At 29.5% G+C, this 22505-nt stretch overlaps 1 protein-coding gene across 1 annotated transcript; it reads right to left on the reverse strand.

The window, feature by feature from the left end:
* Positions 1-515: 515 nt before the first annotated feature.
* Syt14 (Synaptotagmin 14) lies at positions 516-22246 on the reverse strand. Its single transcript, XM_075365334.1, has 7 exons — positions 22030-22246; positions 19125-19310; positions 15989-16097; positions 13716-13873; positions 11589-11752; positions 6902-7043; positions 516-713 (listed from the first exon to the last, which is right to left on the reverse strand). The coding sequence occupies exons 1-7, from the start codon at positions 22219-22221 to the stop codon at positions 516-518; spliced, it is 1149 nt and encodes a 382-aa protein (XP_075221449.1). The 5' UTR covers positions 22222-22246.
* Between the last annotated feature and the right edge of the window lie 259 nt (positions 22247-22505).

Below are 22505 nucleotides of genomic sequence, written 5' to 3' on the forward strand. Positions count from 1 at the left end.
TATTCTATGCAGTCCTTTCTCTTTCTTATTGTCTAATTACCCACTTTAAATTATTTTTGTAGTATTGTATGTATGGTTCCATGTAAGTGCATACATTTAACATTTGATTTCATCTAAGTGTATTTATTTCTACTTTTATATGATTAAGGTAAAAGCCTGCACATTTAGTTTATAACTTAAGAAATAAACGTGCAATACTGTTAAAAAATATCATTATACAATTGTTAAATGATAAACTAGCCTAAATATTTTGTGTTTTTTTTTTTTAGAGAATACTAGATAAGATATTCATTTTTTAATCATTTTAATTATCAGTATTATAGACAGTTTTTGAGATATTTTGTATAATTTTATATTTTCAGGCAGTTACAATTTAAAATGGTTGATGTATTACAAAATTATTATTTTTTAAACAAACAATTCTTTTGTTTTCATAGCAATAACAGATAATTTTGGACTGTACCCAACATGTGTGTATGAATTAATATATCAAATACTTGTGATGGTAGGCATACCTACGAATCGACCAATACATGCCACCTGCATAATTGTTCACCTCTTACTTGACGCATATCTTCCCAGTGTGAAAATTCTTCTTCTCCTGAACTATTTAGTCCAAGAGAAAACCAACCAATCATTTCTTTTCGCTTCATTGATCTTTTATTGTATACAGATACCATTAATGTAACCTCAGGCAACTGAAATAATGCCACCTAAAAAAAATTTTTTAAATTAAAAATTAATTTACTTGTGCGTGTGTGTTTATATATATATATATATATAATTATTATAAAAATAAAATTATAAGATAACAATTTTTTTACTCTGGTATCAACTCTGTGCAGGTTAAATGGAGCAAGTCTATGGAAGTGCAAGGAACCTATATTGAAAAATAAAAATGAAACTACCTCTCCATCATCACTCTTTCTAAGGTAAGTTGATAACTTTTTGAGCGCTCCTTGTATACATGCATACTTGTGTAAGTGTATATATATATATATATATATATATATATATATATATATATATATATACAATATATATAATCAAGATAAACAAATTTTTATCTTGCTCCTCAAAATACTCTGAAACAGTTGGTTTCAATTTATCATCGTTGTGAAAATGTCTACCCCGAAGGTTTTTCTTGAGGTTTCTGAACAGGAAAAAATCACTGATGGGCCAAGTCTGGACTGTAGGGAAGGTGAGGAAGTTCTTGAAATCCACACTCCCTCAAAATTTGCTTTACAACGTGTGATGAGTGGACTGGAGCATTGTCATGCAAAACCAAGACACCTTTGGTTAGCTTCCCTCGCCGTTTTTCCTTTATTACTGTCTGCAACTTCTGAAGATACTCAACGTAGACATACCAGTGGTAGTCTGCTTATGTTCCATGTATTCAATCAACGAAATTCCCTTAATATCCCAAAAAATTATGGCCTTGATCTTCCCAGCCATTGGCTGGGTCTTCAATTTTTTGTGTGTTTGGGATCCTTTGTGTTTCCACTGTTTGGACTCTTGTTTGGTCTCGGATCCCAGTAATGAACCCATGTTTCATCACCAGTCACCAACCTGCTAAAAAATCCGTAAGATTTCTTTCACACAGCTGCAAGTTCTCCACACTCTGCTACACAAGATATTGCTTCTGATGTGATGTGATATTGCTTCTCACATCACATCAGAAGCATTTTTCGTGGAACTTGCTGAGAACTGACTTTTGTCATGTATAAAATGGTCATGAAGTATTGTTATAATGGTTCCTTCAGACACCCTACATTCTGTAGCGAAGTATTGCAACCCTAACGTGCCTGTCTTCCATAACCAATCTCCTCTTTCTGGAGGATGTTGGGTGTGGTTGCTTTCACAGGTTTTCACTGCAGGGATCATCTTCGATAGATTCCCTGCCCCACTTAAATTGTTTGGACCAGAATTTCACCTAGTATTGTGAAAGCATATTATCACCATACACAGTCACCAACCTACTATCGATGTCCTTCGGACATTTCTCTTTGTAGGTGAGAAACTTTTTGACTGATCAATGCTCCAATTTCTGCAAGTCCATTGCCATAGCTGGGTTACTAACTTCAGAGGACTACTGCATCAACAAGCATAAAAGAAACTCAATCACAATTAGGTCATAGCACACACATATTATGAACTACATAACTCAATCTTATATGCCCCTCGTTTATCTCTCCGTCTCTCTCTCTCTCGAACATTCGTTGAAGCTAGCTTGACAGAATTAATTGTTCATAACTCTCAATCAATAAACAAATGGAATAATCATGTTAAAACTGGCTATTGCCATAGATGTCATTTATAAAAGACAGTTTGCAAACCAGGTTAGTACATGTACTTTTATCATTTCAGTATGACACTTACACAACTGCCATATGATGTGGTATGATACATTCTTCTTCATTGCACTGACAACACAAAATCTAATTTAACATAAAATAGAATTTTAGCAATTTTATTTGATGTAGCTGAAATTGACATTGTTTAAATTTCTAAAGTTTCTTTAGTTTTTATCTGCCTCTTCAACACTTCTTTATGCTAGACATACCTGAGATACCTGCACTGCTACCTGAATGGACTGATCAACTGCAACAATGCATTGGTGACCACTTCTGTATTACGAGGACAAAAAAAATAACAGTGCGAGAAATAAAAACATTTTTTAGTTTGCTATTTCTGATAGGTTTAATAAAAGGGAACTAAATTAGTGTTTGTGGAAAAAAACATTGTTATCTTTTACTAATTTTTTAAGTAGGGATAGGTTTTTGTTGATTTTAAGGATATTGCATTTTGCACCAGATGGTGATGTAAATTAAGAAAAATTTGTCCGTTGATTGAATTTTTGAATTCAAAAATGTATGAAATTTATTCCCCTCTGAAAAAGAACTCTTCCTCAATGAATCTTTGGTTCTATGGAGAGGATAGTTTGAATTTCAGGCACTATATTTAGAACAAGAAGCATAAGTGTGGAATGAAATTACATTTTAACAGAAACTAAAGGTATGGTAGTACTTGTATATGCAGGAGCCAGGGATCCTGATGTTGGGGAAGTCTAACGTACCTCAAAGGTTGTCTATAAATTAATTGAGGGAAAACTGGTCAAGCGTATTCCTTGATTGGCTATTACAATAGTGTCTCTTTAGCTGAAAGTCTGTTAAACTTGGGACACATACTGTACTGAAAACTACATCCAAAAGAAAAGGAAACCCTCCTAAAGTAACTGAGGCTAAATTAACAGTATAACTGAGATATATTGACAGTATAATCAGAAAGGAGTATGTGTTTTAAATTGGAAGGATAAAAGAGATGTCCTGGCTATTTCCACTGAATTTGGAGGAGAGAAAGTACAAGTTACAAATAAAAGAGGTGAAATTAAATCAAACTCCAGCCGATTGATGAGTTTAATAAGCCCATGAAGGGTATTGACAGACAAGACCAAAGGTTGCCTTATTGTTCCTCCTCTCACAAGTCTCTTAGGTAATATAAGAAACTGGCTATTCACGCATTTCAAATTATGTTATTAATAACCATTTTTATACAATTAATTCAGTGTAGAAAACTGGACTTCCAAGATTTCCAGTTGGAAATTTGTGAGAGCTTGTTACCAGACTCATATGTACCTCTTGTAAAGCACCCTAAAGCTGAAGTAATTTATTTGCCCACCTTTCTCCCCAAGTGGGAAAATAAAAAGTAAACAGTGTAAAGTGTGCTGCAAGAACAAAAAACAACTAGATACCAGTTGTACTTGTTCCCATTACCCAGATTTAAACGGCTGATATTTAGAATCATGTTTTAGAGCAGTGATTCTCAACCTTTTTAGCTCCATGACCACCGAAAATTAAAAATAATATATTGGACGGGGGTCCCAACCCCAATCCAGTTAGCCAATTTTTTTAGCCTCTGGAACCACCGTAAGGTATTACTTCAGAGGATGAATGAGGATGATTATATATGAATTAAATGAAGTGTATATAGTCTTGTACATTCTCAGGTCGATCATTCTTGAGATGGGTGTTTAATTGAAACCCGACCACCAATGAAGATCGGTATCCATGATCTAATATTCAAATCCATATAAAAGTAACTACTAGGATTTGAACCTTAGAACTCTCGACTTTGAAATCAGCTGATTTGCGATGACCAGTTGACCACTAAACCAACGTGATGGGTTAGTGAAACCTAGTTAAAACTATTTAGCCACATTGATAGTGACTGGTATGAAGATGAATGTATGAAGTGTACAAATATGATCAATTTACAGGTTCCAACTTGATGTATACATGCCCCTGCTGTATAATTTGGTCTGATTGCATAATATTCACTGTGAGAGCATCATGTGTGAACATGCATATGATATGTTTAAACACGTTGTGCTCAGCAGTATAAAAGGGGCATAAGGGATTTCAAAACATCACTTTAGTTTTGGATGTGAAGAGCGCATCTAGTGCCTTTAAGATATTAAAAGCGCAGTTTCACTGAAAATAATAATAATTGAGGTTTTGGTTTTTTAGTGTGCAATCAAACAGTGTAAGTTAACTTATTTTTACCACTCTTATATATTTATTAACGATCTACTAACTTGACTATATATGTGAGATTCATTGTATGGAACCTTTCAGTTGAATTTTGAAGCACTTCCGCTTATCCATTCACTCTGAAATTTTGCTTACAGGTTTGCCCCTGATGACAACACATTTTAGCAACATTTTCAAGTCTCTAAAGTGCCCTTAAGTTGCTCGGTGAAAAAAATGCCCCTTGAACTTATGCAGCCTCGTTTACATGCATATTTTCGTAGTGAAAGATAACCTAGCCTGTTTCAGTAAGTTTGGATCTAAAATTTGCATGCATTTGAAATACATAATTTTACCAGAACGTAGGGCTTTACCTGTTATAACAATCGAGTGGAGCTAAATGATAACAGACCATTAGTTTATATACAAGTGAGATATATATCAGGGTATACAGTTGCTACTAAAAATTCTGTTCAGTAGCGACCGAAGTTTTGGGAAAATTTAGTACTTTTTAACCGGATCCGTATTTTTGCACGAAAATCACAAATATCTCGAAAACGGTTGGTCCTAGCGCGCTGAAAATATTTTTCGATCCCTCTTGACTATACCCCATCCACTACTGGTGGTATCTGTCGTATGATAATATTTTCAAGTGCTCCCGGGGCGCCGTTCGGATATTGGGGAGGGGGTCCTATGGGGTGCCACTGTAATACCTCTGCAACCGGTCGTCTGATTTTCACGGTTCAAACGGCCTATCTATCAGCAGGTCAAGCGCTAACTGTTTAACGCATCGGGTTCACTCTTGATTGACCGGATCTTGGTTATCCGGAGATTAAATCGTCTAGTCCTATGGTTAAAATGGAGTAACAGTGAAATTTATAATTTTTTTAATTTCTCGGTAACAAATGAAGATATCAACTTTATTTTAATAAAGTTGATATCTTCAACTTTATTAAAATAAAGTTTACACAGTTATGTGTGTAACTGTCATGTGAATATCTAACTAATTTCTAGATTTTTTTTAAATTCAAAATTTAAAGGGTTAAAACAGATTTTGATTTTTTTTGAAACCCGGCTATTCTTTTTTTAACTCTGTAACAAATGAAGATATCAACTTGACTTTTGGTGTGTGTAAATTTCATGTAAATATTTAAAAACCAATTTGTAGATTTTTCGAAATTCGACTATGAAAAGGGTGAAGAAAGGTAAAAAGTATTTAAACAATGATTGCAAATTTTCCCCATTTCAGACTATTCTAAAGGATTGGACTTGCAAATTCTAGATTTAAAATTTCTAGATTGGGACTTGCAAATTCTCTTCAGAAAAATATCTTTTTTTTTTTAATTTCAATTTTTTAAGGGGTGTGAAGGTGTATGGCGCAGCGGCTCAATCGACATAGCTACTGTGTATTGTGTGTACAACGCGACTAGCTGCACCTGCTCCTGATTACTAGACTAAAAAACATAAAATAAAAGAAATTTAATAAAAGATTAGAAACTAAGTATTATCACCTCCTACTGATGTTTGTGGGGTAACGCTGAGAACCGGACAAATACATTTTTACCCGTACTTTGTACGAGTAACCAGTTACAAGTAATATTTTTAAGATGAAGTCCAACTGTTTTGAAACTCACATTCTTAGATCACTCAAAGTTTCAGTTCTTGTACTGATCAAACTGTTGCTGTATAGAAATTACAATGCGCTGATATATTTTTATAAAATTAAACAGGCTTTAGTTTTTATTTATCATTATTACTCTCATAAGTGTGACTTTAATGAACACAGTGGGGTCCAAGGGGCAGAGCTCTCTGGCTAGATGGGAAGGGGATACGAAAGAAGCCATGATCGACTATGGTAAATATTCCCTGACTGCAATTGGAAAGCAAGTATCATATAGCGCAGGCGAAGCCGCGACGGGGATACTAGCACATATATATATATTTTCGCTTGTGTTTGTGTGTAATATTTTTTTTCCTTATATAATTATTTTTGTATTTTCTTATTACTTTCCAATTTGAAATTTATCTGGTTTTTAATTTTTTTTTTTTCAAAAATTCTGTGTATTTTTTAGTTAATTTTTCTGAATGATGGATTTTGCTCTCTTGTTGATTTATTTAATCTTTTTCTTCCATTCATGGGATTCTGGAGTCCTGTTTATTTGATTTTTTTTTTTTAGATTTTCTAAAAGTTACATAATTGTTATTAGTATCTTATTACAAGTATTATGCAGCATTTTGATGGTTGTGGATTTTTGGTTCCTAAAAAGTAGAAAAATGAAGCCAAAATTTTCGATTAGGATTCAAACCTATAGTATTTAAAAAAAAAACAAAACAAATTGATTAATCTCTAATAATAATCATGTAATAATTTGTACCTGGAACATAAAAGTTTCCTTGAAAAGTGGATTTGGTTGGCCACGTCTCACTGATGTTTTGCTTCTAGCCATTTCTTGACCACTACTACTGACTAAACTTAATTTCACATAAGTATCAGGAGCACGTGTCATTGCCAAGTTTCTGTAAAAAAAAAAAATTATATCAATTGTTCATGATTTTTTTTAATAATTAAATTAAAAGAATAATCATGGAGTAATGAACAAAACACTTTATCATAAGTTTTGAAATTTTGGACCGTTGAATGTATATTGTAGAAACATTTAATATTTCAACAAAGTTTTAAGAGAAAATTTTCCATTTTTAATACAACAGTAAGGCTTTGGGTTTAGGTAAGGTAATGTATCCAGTCAACCTTATTGTTTCACAACATTAAGTTATCAACAAAACTACAACATTTTTAATATTGTATTTCATTGTGGTTTTATTTCACCTTTAGCATACACCATCGTCACTTTACAGTCATGCTGTACTGTACGAGGAATATTTTCCATTTTGATATTATGCGTTTTAATTGTTAATTTTAGTTGTTTTATAATAGTGTTATTTAATTTTTAAGTCTGGTTTTAATTGCTGAGTTTGATTATTTTATATTACTGTTATCTAAATTTTTAAGTTTAGTGTTGTTTTGTTAAATTGCTTACTGTAGTATTTTTGTGTCTGGGCACTCTGATAATGACACTTCTTCTTTGTGCAAAAAAAAACCACTAGGAACATCTCAAAGAATAAAATCCTGAAAAATTGAAGGAGCCAAAGATGTATTAAATAGACCAGTTATAAAATCACAAAAAAAATTAAGGGTATTTGTGTTCGGTTATAGGGGTGGAATTGTATCTTTATCCTATGGTATTGATTATGATAACACTTATCATACTGTTCTTCTTTGTAGTTTGAGTTTTTTGTATTAAATGTTACTATTTGTCTAAGTACTCATGTCATTCAATGTAAAGCTGTCAATCTCTTTTATTTAAGTCTTGTTCTTTCAAATATCCATAATTTATTGTAGGATTGGAAGGCTAGGTAAATATATTTCATAAACAAACCTGAAAATTGGTTTAATGAAACAATCTGTGCAGTAATATTATTAAGCTTTAAATTTTGTTACATTCATTTTTAATTACAGTAGAGCATTGATTATCCAAACATCCATTAACCAAATAATCTATTATCCAAACTTGATTTTTTTATGTAATTGAATTTGAAGTATGTAACTATAGAATAATGATTCAGCTTCCATTGATAAACAGTCTGGCTCAGCGAAAGTCTATAAGTCACCGATGACATCATTCAATATCAGCATCACATCACACCAGCTTTTGTTTAGTTTGTACATGTTAATAAGCGGAGTTACATTATGTACTCTACTCATTCATTGCAGTGTTTTTAAGTGCTTTTGTATTGCCTTTGACTTTTTAAAAATTTACTGCTTTTTACTTTTTAATTGTTGTGATATTTAATTTAACTGTTTTATGATGTCTTCAAAAAGATTAAAATTAACTGTGGTAGGAAAACCCTAGAAACCTCAGTGTTTCAAAAATGTTAATATGAATAATTTTCTGGTCAATTACTTACACCAAACAAATGCATCGATGGATATTAAAAATTTTACTACATGGTTTATTATTTCTGTCCCTTAAGTGAAGAAAAGAAAAGCCAAAAATAAAATTAGTGGTGGTTGTGTATTGCTGCTATAGGACAACATTACTGCACATCCTTCAGCTGATTCATTTCCTCAGCATGAGGATATAGATGTTATATTCTTCTCACCGAAAGTAACCAGAATACTTTTTCCTGTTTAGCCACTGGGAATTACCGTTCAGGTATTGCTTCAGAGGATGAATGATGATGATATGTATGAATGTAAATAAACTGTAGTCTTGTGCAATCTCAGTTCGACCATTCCTGAGATGTGTAGTTAATTGAAACCCAACCACCAAAGAACACTGGTAACAAACAATCTAGTATTCAAATCCATATAAAAGTAACTGCCAGTATAAAAGTAACCAGAATACTAAACCGATGAAACCGATAGAAACATTTAAACAGCTGTATCAAAAATCTCTTCTCAGGTACATATTACCTAGTGAAAATAAGGAAGAATCCAAACATTAATAAAAAATTCAATCATCAAATTCATTCAAGATTGAAGATGCATGGGTCGTAAAACTGAGTATAAAAATTGAAATTCTAAAACAAGTGTAGGGAAAAATGTTAAATCAAACATTATATTATGAGAAAAATAAATCTGATGTTGAACATCAAGAAACAGATACTGAAAATCGTTCATCGGTTGATACATGAAATTCCTCAGTTTGAGAATTGTAAAAAAGAAGAAGTTAATGATTGGTTAAAGTTGGATGAAGCTGTTCCTGATTTTCAGTTACTATCTGATGATGAGATAGTTGTGTCATTAAATGAACAAAAATGAAACAGATTCTTCTGATGAAGATATCGAGAATACTACAAATATAAAAGTACCGATGGCAGAAAATGTTTTTGATGCTATGGAGACAGTTTTAAGTGTGCTGAAAAAGAAAACGAGGTAGATTGTATTCAGATTATGAATCTTAAAAGGTTTCCATCTCTAGCAGTGAAAAAGGGGTTTCGGTTTGAAGTAGACAGCGATAAATAAATTCTTCAAAAAAGTGTGAATCCATAGTATGTTTAAAAGCATGTTTAAAATTTGTTTAAATTAACTTTACAGAGCAGTAATAACAATACAGTTTAAAGTAACATAACAGTAATGTAGCATTTTACCTTATTGTACTATATGTATTTTTTATTATAAATGTTTTAATGTTGCTGTATTTATAACAGTGCATTGGAAATGATTTTGAAATAAAAATTTTTAATTTTGAACAATGAAATAATGTTTTAAATTTACTGACCTAATATCTGAGATATCAATTATCCAAAGGTGCCCTGGTTCCAAGAGGTTCAGATAATTGATGCTTTGCTGTATTACAATGATTCAACAAAAATATGAACCACAGGTGGCCTGTGTTCATTTAACTCGGTTACTTGCCGAGAGATGTAATCAAAGAATATTTATATCTTTATGTATAACTAATTTATATTGTAGCAGTATAAATAATAACATAGAAAATACATAAATAATCAAATTAACAATAAAAATTTAGATACAAATATTTTTTTAAATCAAAAGAAAAAATTAACTAGATAAAAAAAATCTAGCTAAATACAATTAGTAATGAAGTGTAAGTGTTGTTCTGGCTCACCACTTGCATCTTTTTTTTGAATTTCTGATGGATCTAATGAAATTCAACGTTTTTGTAAATTTCATATTAAAGCTGCTAAGTAGCAATAAATAATATGTTAAAAGTGAATCTTACGTTTGAAAAATGATAAATGTAAAAAAGAATGTTTATTTTTTCTTTAATAATGATTAATTTTTTGTCCAGTGACATATATGCATACATGGTTAGTCCATTTTGTTATAAATTTTAAGTTGACTGGTTGAAGTAGGAATTTCTCCACTTTTCAGTCATTCTTTACTTAAAATCTCAAATATATATGATGGATGAACATATATAATAAACATATATAATGTAAGAAGCTGCAGGCTGCATGCAGCTAGCCTCAAAGGTATTTGTAGCCCCCAGACTCAAAAAAATGTACAAAAATTTATTTTATTAATTACTTATGTATTTATAAATTCACTTTAAGCAAATTAAAATATTTAATGTTAGATATCAGTAATCTTAATTTCATTTATTATTTGTTAAATTTGTTAGAAATAAATTGCAGAAGAACACTTAAACACTTCAGAACTGAATTTATTGAATACATAACAGTTTAAGAATTTTCTATGCCAAATAGGTGAATTTCAGTTTTCTTCTCAAATGAAACTTTTAATAATCTGACTTTTCAAATGAACAAGATAACTGTGAAGTAATAAATTATTAAATAATAAAGGATTGAAATAGAAAAGATAATGTAAAAAAACTTAAAAAATCTTCTGCAACAATGTGTGTAACTAGAGTAGTGAATATTGGGATGGGCTCTTTTGGCTTGGAGGACAATATAAGATTATAAAAGCAACATAAATATTAATATATACAATTAAAATATTGTTTGTGCTGGATTACAACCCTTGAGCCAGTATAGGTTAGAATTATTGACCCAAGAGTGAAATAAGATCGAAGACCTCAAAGTAAGCCATGGTTTAGTCACGTACATTTTTTTTGGAACCATAGCAGGAAGGCTGTTCACTATAAATTAAAGTTAATACAGTAATTATTTCAAAAATAAAAGTTCTTTATTACATGCTTTTGTTTAAATTCTTTGGTATATTTTGAAGTAGATTACTCAGCCTTTGTAATAATTTTTGCTTTTTGTCGGTGATATTTTACTGTAATTTCTATAATATTCACACTTTTCTTGCATTATCCTACACTATCCTAAAATTTAAGAGACTCAATATTTTATTTGCCTACAAAGGGAACATATAGAAATTGGACAAAATTGAGTATCAGGTTACTTTTTTAATATGATTGAAATGTACAGAAAGAATTTATTTTTATTTAAATTAAAATTTGTGAGATTTTTACTTCATTTTACTATCAGATTTATATAATGAAATTACATTATAAGAACGTATTTCATGGGCAGTTTAGTTATTTTAAAATGATTATTATTCATAATTACCTGAAGTGACTTCCTTTAACTATTTCAATTGCTAAACGACCAGTTGTTCCATTATATGCTAATCCAACTAATAACTCTGGTACACCACCATGTTGCATTGATGCTGTTGAACCAGTTGAATCACTACGAGCTAGGCTTAATAAATCACAGGATGATGTGTTTAACTGAAAAAAAGATTAATTAAGAAAATAAACAAAAATTTTGTATTACTACAGTGTTTGTTATGTCAAAACATGGTACTTATTAAACTTTTACGTGTTTTTTAACATTCTCATAAATAATAATATTAATATTAAGTGTTTTGTAACTTTCTATAGCAGTAAAAGTTACTGTTTATTGGTTTATCCTCCTAATATTTCCTAAAATTCTAATTACAGCAATATATATGAAGTTCTTTAGTGAAATTTTAAGAAAATTTTTGTGGTTGGAGAGGACTAGGAGTAATCCAAATGATTTAATAACACTCAAAATAATTAAAACTATGCAGTAAGTAAATATATACTGCAGTGAGCATTAAAAATTATTTTGTACTGCTTACACATTGAACTACATCTCAAATTAATAAACATGATAAGATCTGACCCTCACAAACACTAATTCAAAAGTGAAATTCAGAGGTAAACTCCAGGAACGAACTTTCAGATCAAAACAGAGGTAAACCATCTGCGATTAAAGCATGACTGCACCAAGGCGATGGACTCTCACCGCTACTATTCAAATGCCATCTGGAAATAATGAGGGAAGGTTCAAAAATGCCCCCCAAAATTAAAAATAGGCCAAAAAATCACAACAAACTGCTATGGTTTCACCTATGACTTGGCACTGCTAGCAAATGGCATCAATGAAGCTAACACACAGATATTAGAACTTCAAAATATTGCAAATAAAATTGGCCTCAAAATATCATTTGAAATGACAGAAATTCTGCCCTAAAAATTAACACAGTTAAAAGAAGTAAACATAAATAGTAATAAAATCAGAATAGTAATCCAGTTTAAATTCCTTGGAAAAATAATAACAAACAACCTAAATGAAAAAACCTCAATCCAAACAAGAACGGAAAACTACTTACAGTAAAAAATGTCTATCCATAAACACAAAAATAAGACATTACAACACAGTTATAAAACCAGAAGCCACATATACAGCAGAAATACTCTTCCTCCTGAATGAACAATCAGAAAATTGAAAGAAGAGTTGGAAGAACCTGCATGAACAAAAATTACCAGAAAGATCGGAACCGGTGGATCATGCCTAACGATCCACCAGTTGACACAGTCACGATTTTTGGACACATCATGAAGATGCAAGATTCAAGACATCTGAAACAGCTGGTACAGTGCAATCTTGACTTGAAAAATACCAAGACAAGATATAGATGGATCAGAGAAATAAAAGAGGATCTGATGGAAATTGGCCTTGCATCAAAAGACACCACATACAAGATAAAATTAAACGAAAAAATCAAGGAAAAAACACTTCACACTCAAAACAGAAACTCACAACATGAAAATTTTCAACACCAGAAAGGGCACAGAGATTGGAACGTATGAAAAAGTACTGGGAGGACTGCCAAAACTAAACAGTCCTTTTGAAGAGACTTTGATAATAGACTGATTAAAGTGATCCCTATGTGGTGGTCATAAAAGATGAAAAAAAAGAAAAACAGTATTAATATAAAAAAATGTATGCAAAAGATCAGAATTTATAAAAATAGAACAAAAAATTTCTATCTGCATTAATAAAACAAAAAAAAAGAACTGAACTAAAAAATAATACAAATTAATGTGAAGAGTCTGACTTTAAACTAAAAGGTTTGTTAACAATAAATTTATAGAAATCAACATTCATAGAAATTTATTTTAAACTCTTTATACCCTTGGATTATGCAGTTATGATTATTTGATATTTTAATGTACTATATGATTATGTGATATGCACTTAAGAGATTTTTACTTTCTGTGGACAGTACTTTAGGATTCTGTTTGCTATTTTTTAAGGAAATATGATTATAAATATTAAGTATTAGCTTTTGTAATTTTTTCCATTTTCAAATTTATTATTGTAGTATTTAATTTTTTATTATGAAAATAAAAGAAGTAAAAAAAAAAAATATTAAGTACTTACAGTGATATTTGCTCTAGGTTCTAGACACAGCCACATGTTAGTTTCCAGCTCTAAATTTACACAAGAAAAACTAATCACAGTTTCTCCTATCATTCGTTCTCGTCTCATTCTTTCACATCCATAAAGGCGTATTCGAACTCCCATGCTGTTTACATCTTCTGTAAAATTATAATGAATGGTTTAAATTAGTTGCTAACTTACCATTTATTTTAGTGAGTCATTATTTACAATTTTAATTCTGATTTTACGGTAGCATTAATAATAATGTTCTGTTTTTTGTTCTATTTCTGTAAAATCATAAACTACTAAGAGCATTATGTTTTAAATTTTGCAAAAAAAGAATACACACACACACACACACACACACACACACACACACACACACACACACACACACACACACATACACATACACATACACATACACACACATACACACATACACACACCCACACACACACACACACACACTCACACACACACACACACACACACACCCACCCACCCACACACACACACACACACACACACACACACACACACACACACACACACACACACACACACACATACACATACACATACACATACACATACACATACACATAACATGAAAAGTAGAATATCTGTTGTTTATTAGATGGTCTGCAATATTAGATAATTTATTATTTCTGTAATTACATAATATTCAAGAAATCTAGTTTTATATGATTGTATTTAATACAAAAACCAAATAGTTCCTTTAAAACTGGATTTCTTGAACATTATAGAAATTTAAAAAATAATAAATTAGGTTTATCCAATATTGCAGATCATGTAATAAACAATAGGATTATATTTCTGATATTAACAGGAATGTTAAAATATTAGAAATTAATAAAGATGACAATATTAAATATGTTAAAAAAATATTACATATATAAATAAAAATAAAATTTCAGTTTGAGATAGTCTTATAAAAACTGCAACAGGTAGCAACACTTGTTTAAACAAATATGCAATTTTCATTTTTTAATAATTTTTATGTTAAAATTTTTATTATGCAATAAAATAATTATTTCAGTTATAACTGAGGACGCATATCGGTCCTTGCTGGGAACTGAGCCCTAGACTGGCTAAACTGATAGATCTAGTATACTCTAGTAACTATCTGATTACTGCACAGTTACTGAGTACTAGTACTATGCAACTATTCAAAGTCACATAATTATGTTCTAAGTGTTTTTATATAGCTTGGGTTTTATTATGTTAAAACTTTTACAGTAAATAGATTCGCCTCATTTGATTTGCATGGAATGCATAAATAAAATTTTAATTGGAATGTTAGTAAGTAATATTTAGAAATTAACAATTACTTCTCATGTGAAAGTAGAAAATTGTGATTTATCAGATCATTGTTGAATTATAGGTGTAAACCTACATCATTAAGCTAATGTATAAAAAATTATAAATTTTGTGAGTTTTCTTTACATTTTTACCAACAAAATAGAAATTGCAACAAATTCTTGATACTGTACAATCTAGTGTTAGATAATTTTGAAATCTCGTAAAAATCTGTGGAATAAATCTTTCTGTGCAGGTTATCTGTAAATCTTATGAAAGGATATTAAAATTTTTATGTTTTCTTGGTTACTTTTATGAAATAAAAATAAAATTTATTTGAATCCAATTTGTAAAAGCAGTTTTTTTTTGGTCATTTTGAGTGTTACATCCTTTTTTTGATGGTATGTTTATATCTTTTATTAGTTACAAATAACACTGGAAAAATAGAAAAAAAAACTGTTTAAGTGTCTTTGTATTTATCTTAACTTATGTGATTAATGTTCATAGTTAATTTTTTATTTTTATAAAGTAAAATATTTTTACTCTCTGTCCCTGATCTTGTACATCTTTCCAAATTTAATATTTTGATAATTTGATTCTGGTCCAGTTAACCTCAAAAATGCATTGGTACTTTAATTTATAATTATATTTCATTAAATATTAAATGATATGTAGTTTTCCTTAATACTATAGCATACAAATATTTTACAGTTAGTCATAGATAAATTACTATATTTTAAATAAATAAATAAATTATTTTTGGTGTTTTCTTTAGGTATATTAGTTTTATTTTTTTCATAGCGAAGATTGACATCTTTTTGTAATGAAAATATGAATCAATAATTATGTTTTTTTCTTATTATCAATAATTCTCTGTACTTCATACTGTATGATAAAAGATGTATCTACAATACTGAAATAAAATACAGAATAAATGTTGAATTAATTACCTGGATTGACTCTATGAAAGAGAAAACTTTCCATAAACTGTGGATTTTCACCATGCCTGATTTTGCTCTTGTGTTTTTGTTTTTTACTTGGAAGAAGTAGCAGTCTTACCTTTAAAACAGACATTATTATTTTTAACAGCGTAAAATTTATTACTAGAAGTATAAATCAACACTTTTATTGTTGGTATTAAATTTATAATATTGTTTTATGCCGTGATATTAATCAGTGAATTTAATGTTAATGGCTATATAATTTACCATTTGAGATACAGGAGTCACACAGATATGTTTTTCTGAATACACAGCACAGATGTTTTGTCACCTTGTATCAATTAGAAATGAAATTGGTAAACCAACTGTGTTCTTTCATTTATTCTAGTTCTGAAAGTTTAATTTTGAAAGATAGTTGTTAGATCTTTATTGTGGGTTATTTTGAGTCCAAAATACTAGTTCTTTAATATAACTTCGTTTACTGTACATTATACTCTTTTTTAATTAAGTATTTGTTAGATTTTTATTTTTCTAGCATACTGATTAATAAATATTTGCTGGCCTCTGTGGCATGAGTGGTAGCATCTCGGCCTTACATCTGGAGGTCCTGGATTCAAATCCCAGTCAGACAAGGCATTTTTCATATGCTACATTTCCATATCCCACACACAAGCTTCAAGCTTATGTGGCAATATTATAAAGCAAAAAAAAATATGCATGTGCACACACAAACTTCATTTGTTCATATTAATAAAACATAAGCAAGCATTGAAATTGCCTTGGAAAAAAATTATGATTTATTTAATATTTACTGTATTTGTGTTATAACAATATTCATGCTCTGGTGAACTGTTAACTCTTTGTTGCTAGCTGTGTGACATGGGACAAGAGATTTTGTACAAGTGCAAATAATAATATGTGTATTTCTGCAAGTGTAAGAGTCTATAAAACTTTAAATATTAACTTCTTTATTTTTCTTTTATTAGATGTACTGCCTTACAAGTTAACAATTAAAGTAACAAAAAAAATTAAATGCACTACATTTTTAGAATGATCACTTTAGTAAAATGTACTAAACTAAATCAATTCATATATTTCAATAAGTTGAATTTGAATAGATACTAGATTATTCAGAATAGCATTTACAGCTTTTCTAATGTTATAAATATGATCTAAGAATGTTTTTAATTTGGAAGTTTGACGTTAAAGACAAATTTTTTGATTAGTTAATTTCAATTATATTAAGAATTCAGTTTTTCCCTGTAATTTTGATATTATTTATTTACTTTTCTTCAAATATTATGGATATAAGAAATAAATTTAATAATGTGACTTCTAATTCTCTTAAAATATCTTTTGAGATTATTTTTCAATAAACATATTCTCAAAAGATTTTTAAAGAATGCTATGAAAGAAGGATTGTATCATGATTCTGAAAAGAACTTCTGAAAGCATATTTAGAAATAATGTGTATTAAAATTGAAGCATTAAATTAATTTTATTTTAAAGTTTTTAACCACATTTTGTCATGCTGATTGGTTATCACAATTTTTTATATTATTTAGACTGAAAAATCTATAAAAACAAAAATGTAAATGTTCGTTTGTTCAAAATCATAAATCTCCGAAAGTTCTTCATAGATTGCTTTGAAATTTTGACACAACATTGCACTTGAATACGCACGGTTTTTATACATGCTACTATATACTATATATATATATATATACTATATACTATATATATACTATATACTATATAAGTATTTTATACTTATATACTTAAGATGTCACATCTGTAACAGGTAAAAACATGCTTTCTTTAAAAAACAGGGCTTTCTGTTGGATGTAAAAGCAACATATGCTATACAAAATATTACGAATCCATTTCAATGTTTCCGATATGTGTAAGACTAAATGTTTCTGAATTTCAATGTTTCCGATATGTGTAGTGTATAGACTAAAACACTACTGCACCAATTTATACATGGGTAAAAAAGGAGAAAGGGAAAAATCAAAAAAGGGAAGAAGGGGAAAATAGAAAAAAGAAAAAGGAAAACAGAGTAAGGGAAAAACGGGAAAAGGAAATGGTAAGAGGAAAGGAGAAAAAAGAAAAGGGGAAAGAGAAAGGGAAATAAGAGAAAAAGAAATGGAGAGGGGAGTTGGGAAAAGGAAAGGGAATATGGTAAAAAGGAAAATGGAAATGGGGAAATGGGAAAGGTTAAATTTTAGTGAAGTTCTGTAATGTTCATTCTGTTAATGTTTTATCAAACTTTCAACTGTGTTCAGCTGATAAAATAGGATAGATGAATATACAAATTTATTTACTTTTACAAAAGAGTAAGAAGAACAAGAGAGTCTATGTATTTATAAATTAATAAGAAGAAATATTAAATAAATGTCAGCTGATTATTGAATTATAACAACTTAATACTTTCTGAGTAAGAAGAAGACAGTTCTTTTAATTAGAAAAAACGAAGAAGAAGAAATAGTACTTAAATCTAAGCATAATGCCTGTTAAAAATCATATTATGATTTTTTTTTATAAAGTGATATGTTACAATAACATGAAAATAATAATGTTTGATTTGTTATCTCAGTCTCAATATGTCATATAATAACATGATTGTAAATGAATAGCCACAAAAAAGATCATACCTTTTGGATGCCTTAAGGCCATACACTTTTGTTATCTCTCAAGGTATTTACCAGGTGTATACATATATTACAAAAATCATCAGCTTGAATATGATTAAAAATAAGTAATATCCAATTGCACTGGATATCACTCTTTTAATCAAGTCATTTTAATGCAGTTAAACAAGATATTATTATGGGTTACATTATTCATTAAATATCTTGAAACATTCTTTCACCAGTTTGTAATTGTTATACAATAACAATTTTTCCCAATTCTTTTTACTTTCTTTTTTAAGTTGTTGCTGAAGTGAAGGCAAATAGAATGGAGAGAATCAAATCTCTAACTTCACTAACAACCATTTCCTCAAAGAAGTTGTTTTTATTACTGAATTATAATAACACAATATATATGATTATGGAATGCAGCATTAAGTTAAAGATAAAAAATTAGCATCTCTGATATTTACAATATGAACATATTTAATGTTAGTACTAGTAAAATAACATACTTGTGTATGTGTGGATCCTCCTCTGTCTTTTGTAGGGATGTCACGTGCTTGTAGGACATGTACTGTCATTTTTCTCATTGGTGCATCATAAGCGAAGGCAACTTCAAGAGCCCCACAACGGGCAATATCACCTGGTCCTAAATCAGTTACATCAAACATTGGCTCCTGACCTAAAACAACAATACACTACAAACCAGATGTGTTTCTGTCCTTCAATAAAATATTTAAAACATTTTTTAATTCTATTTTAAAAGTTTTGTATAGTTAAATGTGTTTAATAGTTAAAAATTTCAGTAAAAAATAGATATGTATTTATTTTTTAAACTTATACAATTTGTTCTTAGATATTACTGTATGAGTATAATATATTAATATTAACAATAATGTTAATATTGCAGCTTACTAATAAAGTTTATTAGTAATACCAATGTGATTTTTAATATAATATTACTAGTACAACCTGCAACTGAGCAGAAGTTCCACGGCTGTAAGAGTATGTACTACATTTTGTACGACCTGGTAATAGGCTATTTTAATAGCCAGTCTGACTACAGTACTAATGGGCTTCTCAACTTGTAGTTAAGTAAAGCTTAATTTACAACATATATTGAAATAATTTTAATTGCTCAGTTTGATTTAGTAGTTTTCTAATTTTTTTTTCCAACAATTACAACTGAAATAATATAGGTTTGTCAGTTGTAAACAGTTAAAAGCTGTTACCAATCTTCTGCCACAATTTTGACATCAATGTGTAACAAAAAAGTGAAGATCAGACTGAATGAAATCAGTTAAGAAATATTTCCCTCTGTTCTGATATTTTCTTTATTCTGATCATTCTTGAGGCAGTGCTTTCACGTGAAATTAACATTGGTGTACAAAAATAAAAGTCTCTCAAAACTAATGAGTTTTACATAATTTTGCATATTATTCACCAAAATTATTTGTATTGTAAAAATTTTTTAATGATATGAAAAAGATGCGTTATGATACATTTTTTATATTTCCTTTTAGAAAATGTTAACTCCTTATTTTACTAATATAGAGTCATATATTTTATGTATTAAGTCATTAAATAATTTTTATTTTTATTTTTGTATTTGTAGATTACTTACTTTATAATTAAATTTTTAATGTAATCTCTTTCATTGTGTTATTCTACTAAGATAAATTTACATCATAGTCTTATTTAAATGTTTCCACAAACATGTTTCATTGTATCTGTTCTATATTTCTTATAACATATTTGTTTGTCAAATTCTATTAAGCCCTCCGAGCTGATCTAGTGGTTAACTTTTTGCAAATCAGTTGTTTATCAACTGATTTTCAAAGTCGAACATTCTGAGGTTGACTCATAGTTAATGTTAGTTGCTCTTATATAGATTTAAATATTAGGCAGTGGATACTAATGTACTTTGGTGGTTGGGATTAAATTAACCACATGTCTCAGGAATGGTAGGCCTGAGTCTATGCAAGACTACCCTCATTTATATGTCTTACATATCATTTGCATCTCATTGGGCCATGGAGAAAGGTTGCTTATTGTTCAGAAGTTGAACAGATTGCTATGTACACATTAGTGAAAAAAAATTCTATTAGGTGCAAATGAATAATGATAATGTTAATTATTACACAGCTGTTTCTTGCTGAAGTATTTTTGGTTTTAACTCATTAACATTATATGCATAGACAAATTTTTAACCTAAATGTCTTATTATTATTTGGTTTGCTTATAATATTTATCAATTTTAGGTTAATATTTTGGGCTTCTGTATTCATTTAAAAATGTAGTCATCATTTTCTGTTGGTTTATTTTTACTGGTAGTGGTGGTGACGGTTTTAGAAATACAAAAGGTGACAACCAGTGCTTACAATAATATTGTTTTCGTAATCCACCAGGATTCTCATTGTATTTACTTCTCTACTTAATGTATATAACTTATTATAAGTTCGTATCAAGAATTTCCCTCAATTTTCTCTTTAAAAATATATATAATTGAAAGAAATTAAAAAGTAATGACCAATCCATATATATTGAAGGAGCGGCTTAGAAATTGATATGTAGTAATTAGATTAACATAGCATTCTTAATCATATATTTTTTTTAATGATCTTTCATTAAAAAATAGAAAGTAATAATAACCTACTTACATCAAGACGCTAGACAGTCCTGTGTCTGGCTATATTACATTAGTTGTGGAGTTATCAAATATTGCCAGTAATTAATTAATAAAATTTAACTTAGTAATAAATATGTTCATTTCAGAAATTGAACTGGAATTGTAAGCCACTTATATAGCAGCTTAATTTAGCAGTTAACTGCAGATTCAGTTGAAATCAATTTGGTTTGCCAAAGTGGTAACAATTGCATGTAAACTGATGAGCACATTGTCTGCCTTACATGATACGGTTAACATTCAATATCATTGTTGCAGTTTCTATTTGCAGAACTGAAGAAATATATCAACTTATTACAACCAACATATTAATTTTTATTTATTGATGGAACCAAAGTTGTAAATGATTGAAATTTATCCTAATCTTGGAAAAGGTAGAAAAGATAAAAGGAATTTTGAAATAAAGAGATGATGAAAGTAGAATAAAAAAACGACGAAGAGAATGACTGATTGAGTGAACAGACATGGTACAAGAACCCCATCAATCTACGAAAAATCAATAATCTTGTATCCTAATCTTGTATAAACAATATGACGTAGTTTCTATTGTTTTTTTTTATTTGTAATAAAATTTTGGAAATATCTACTCCTTGTGGTTTTTACATTTAAGTAAAAAGTGTAATTACTGCCTATTTTCTTTTTTACTTAGCCTTATTTAAGACAGTAAATTATTTAATCACTTAATAATTTATATGTAAATCAATAAAAAAATTACATAAACTTTTACATACATCATGGCTGTTCCCCTGAGGTACAAGTGGTGTGGCTTCTTCATCTACACTGGATTGTTTTACATATCTTCTATTTGTTGTTTCTCTATGTCTTACACTATTTTCATCTTCACCACTTGTTGTAGAACAGCTGGAACTAGCACTGCTTCCAGCCCTCCCAACTCCTACTTTTCCTTTCTCTGCTAAGGACATCAGGTCTGCCCCTTTTGCAGTCCGATTCATCACTTCTGCTACAAAATTACATACTATGTTATTAAAAATTTATTATATTTAAACGGATTTTGAATAAAAAAAAGAAAGTTAAATGGAGTTGTTTTTATATTATACTATTATTAAAAAAACTTACGTCTGCTACACACTGTTAAATTATAAAAATTTTATGTAACTGGTGAAAAACTAGTGTCTTTGGTATAAAAGAAAAAATTTATAGTCCATAAATCTGCAGTATTTCAAAAGTAGATTTTATTAGGATAAAT

This window comes from Lycorma delicatula, chromosome 5, assembly GCF_047948215.1.
Source record: "Lycorma delicatula isolate Av1 chromosome 5, ASM4794821v1, whole genome shotgun sequence".
NCBI lineage: Eukaryota > Metazoa > Arthropoda > Insecta > Hemiptera > Fulgoridae > Lycorma > Lycorma delicatula.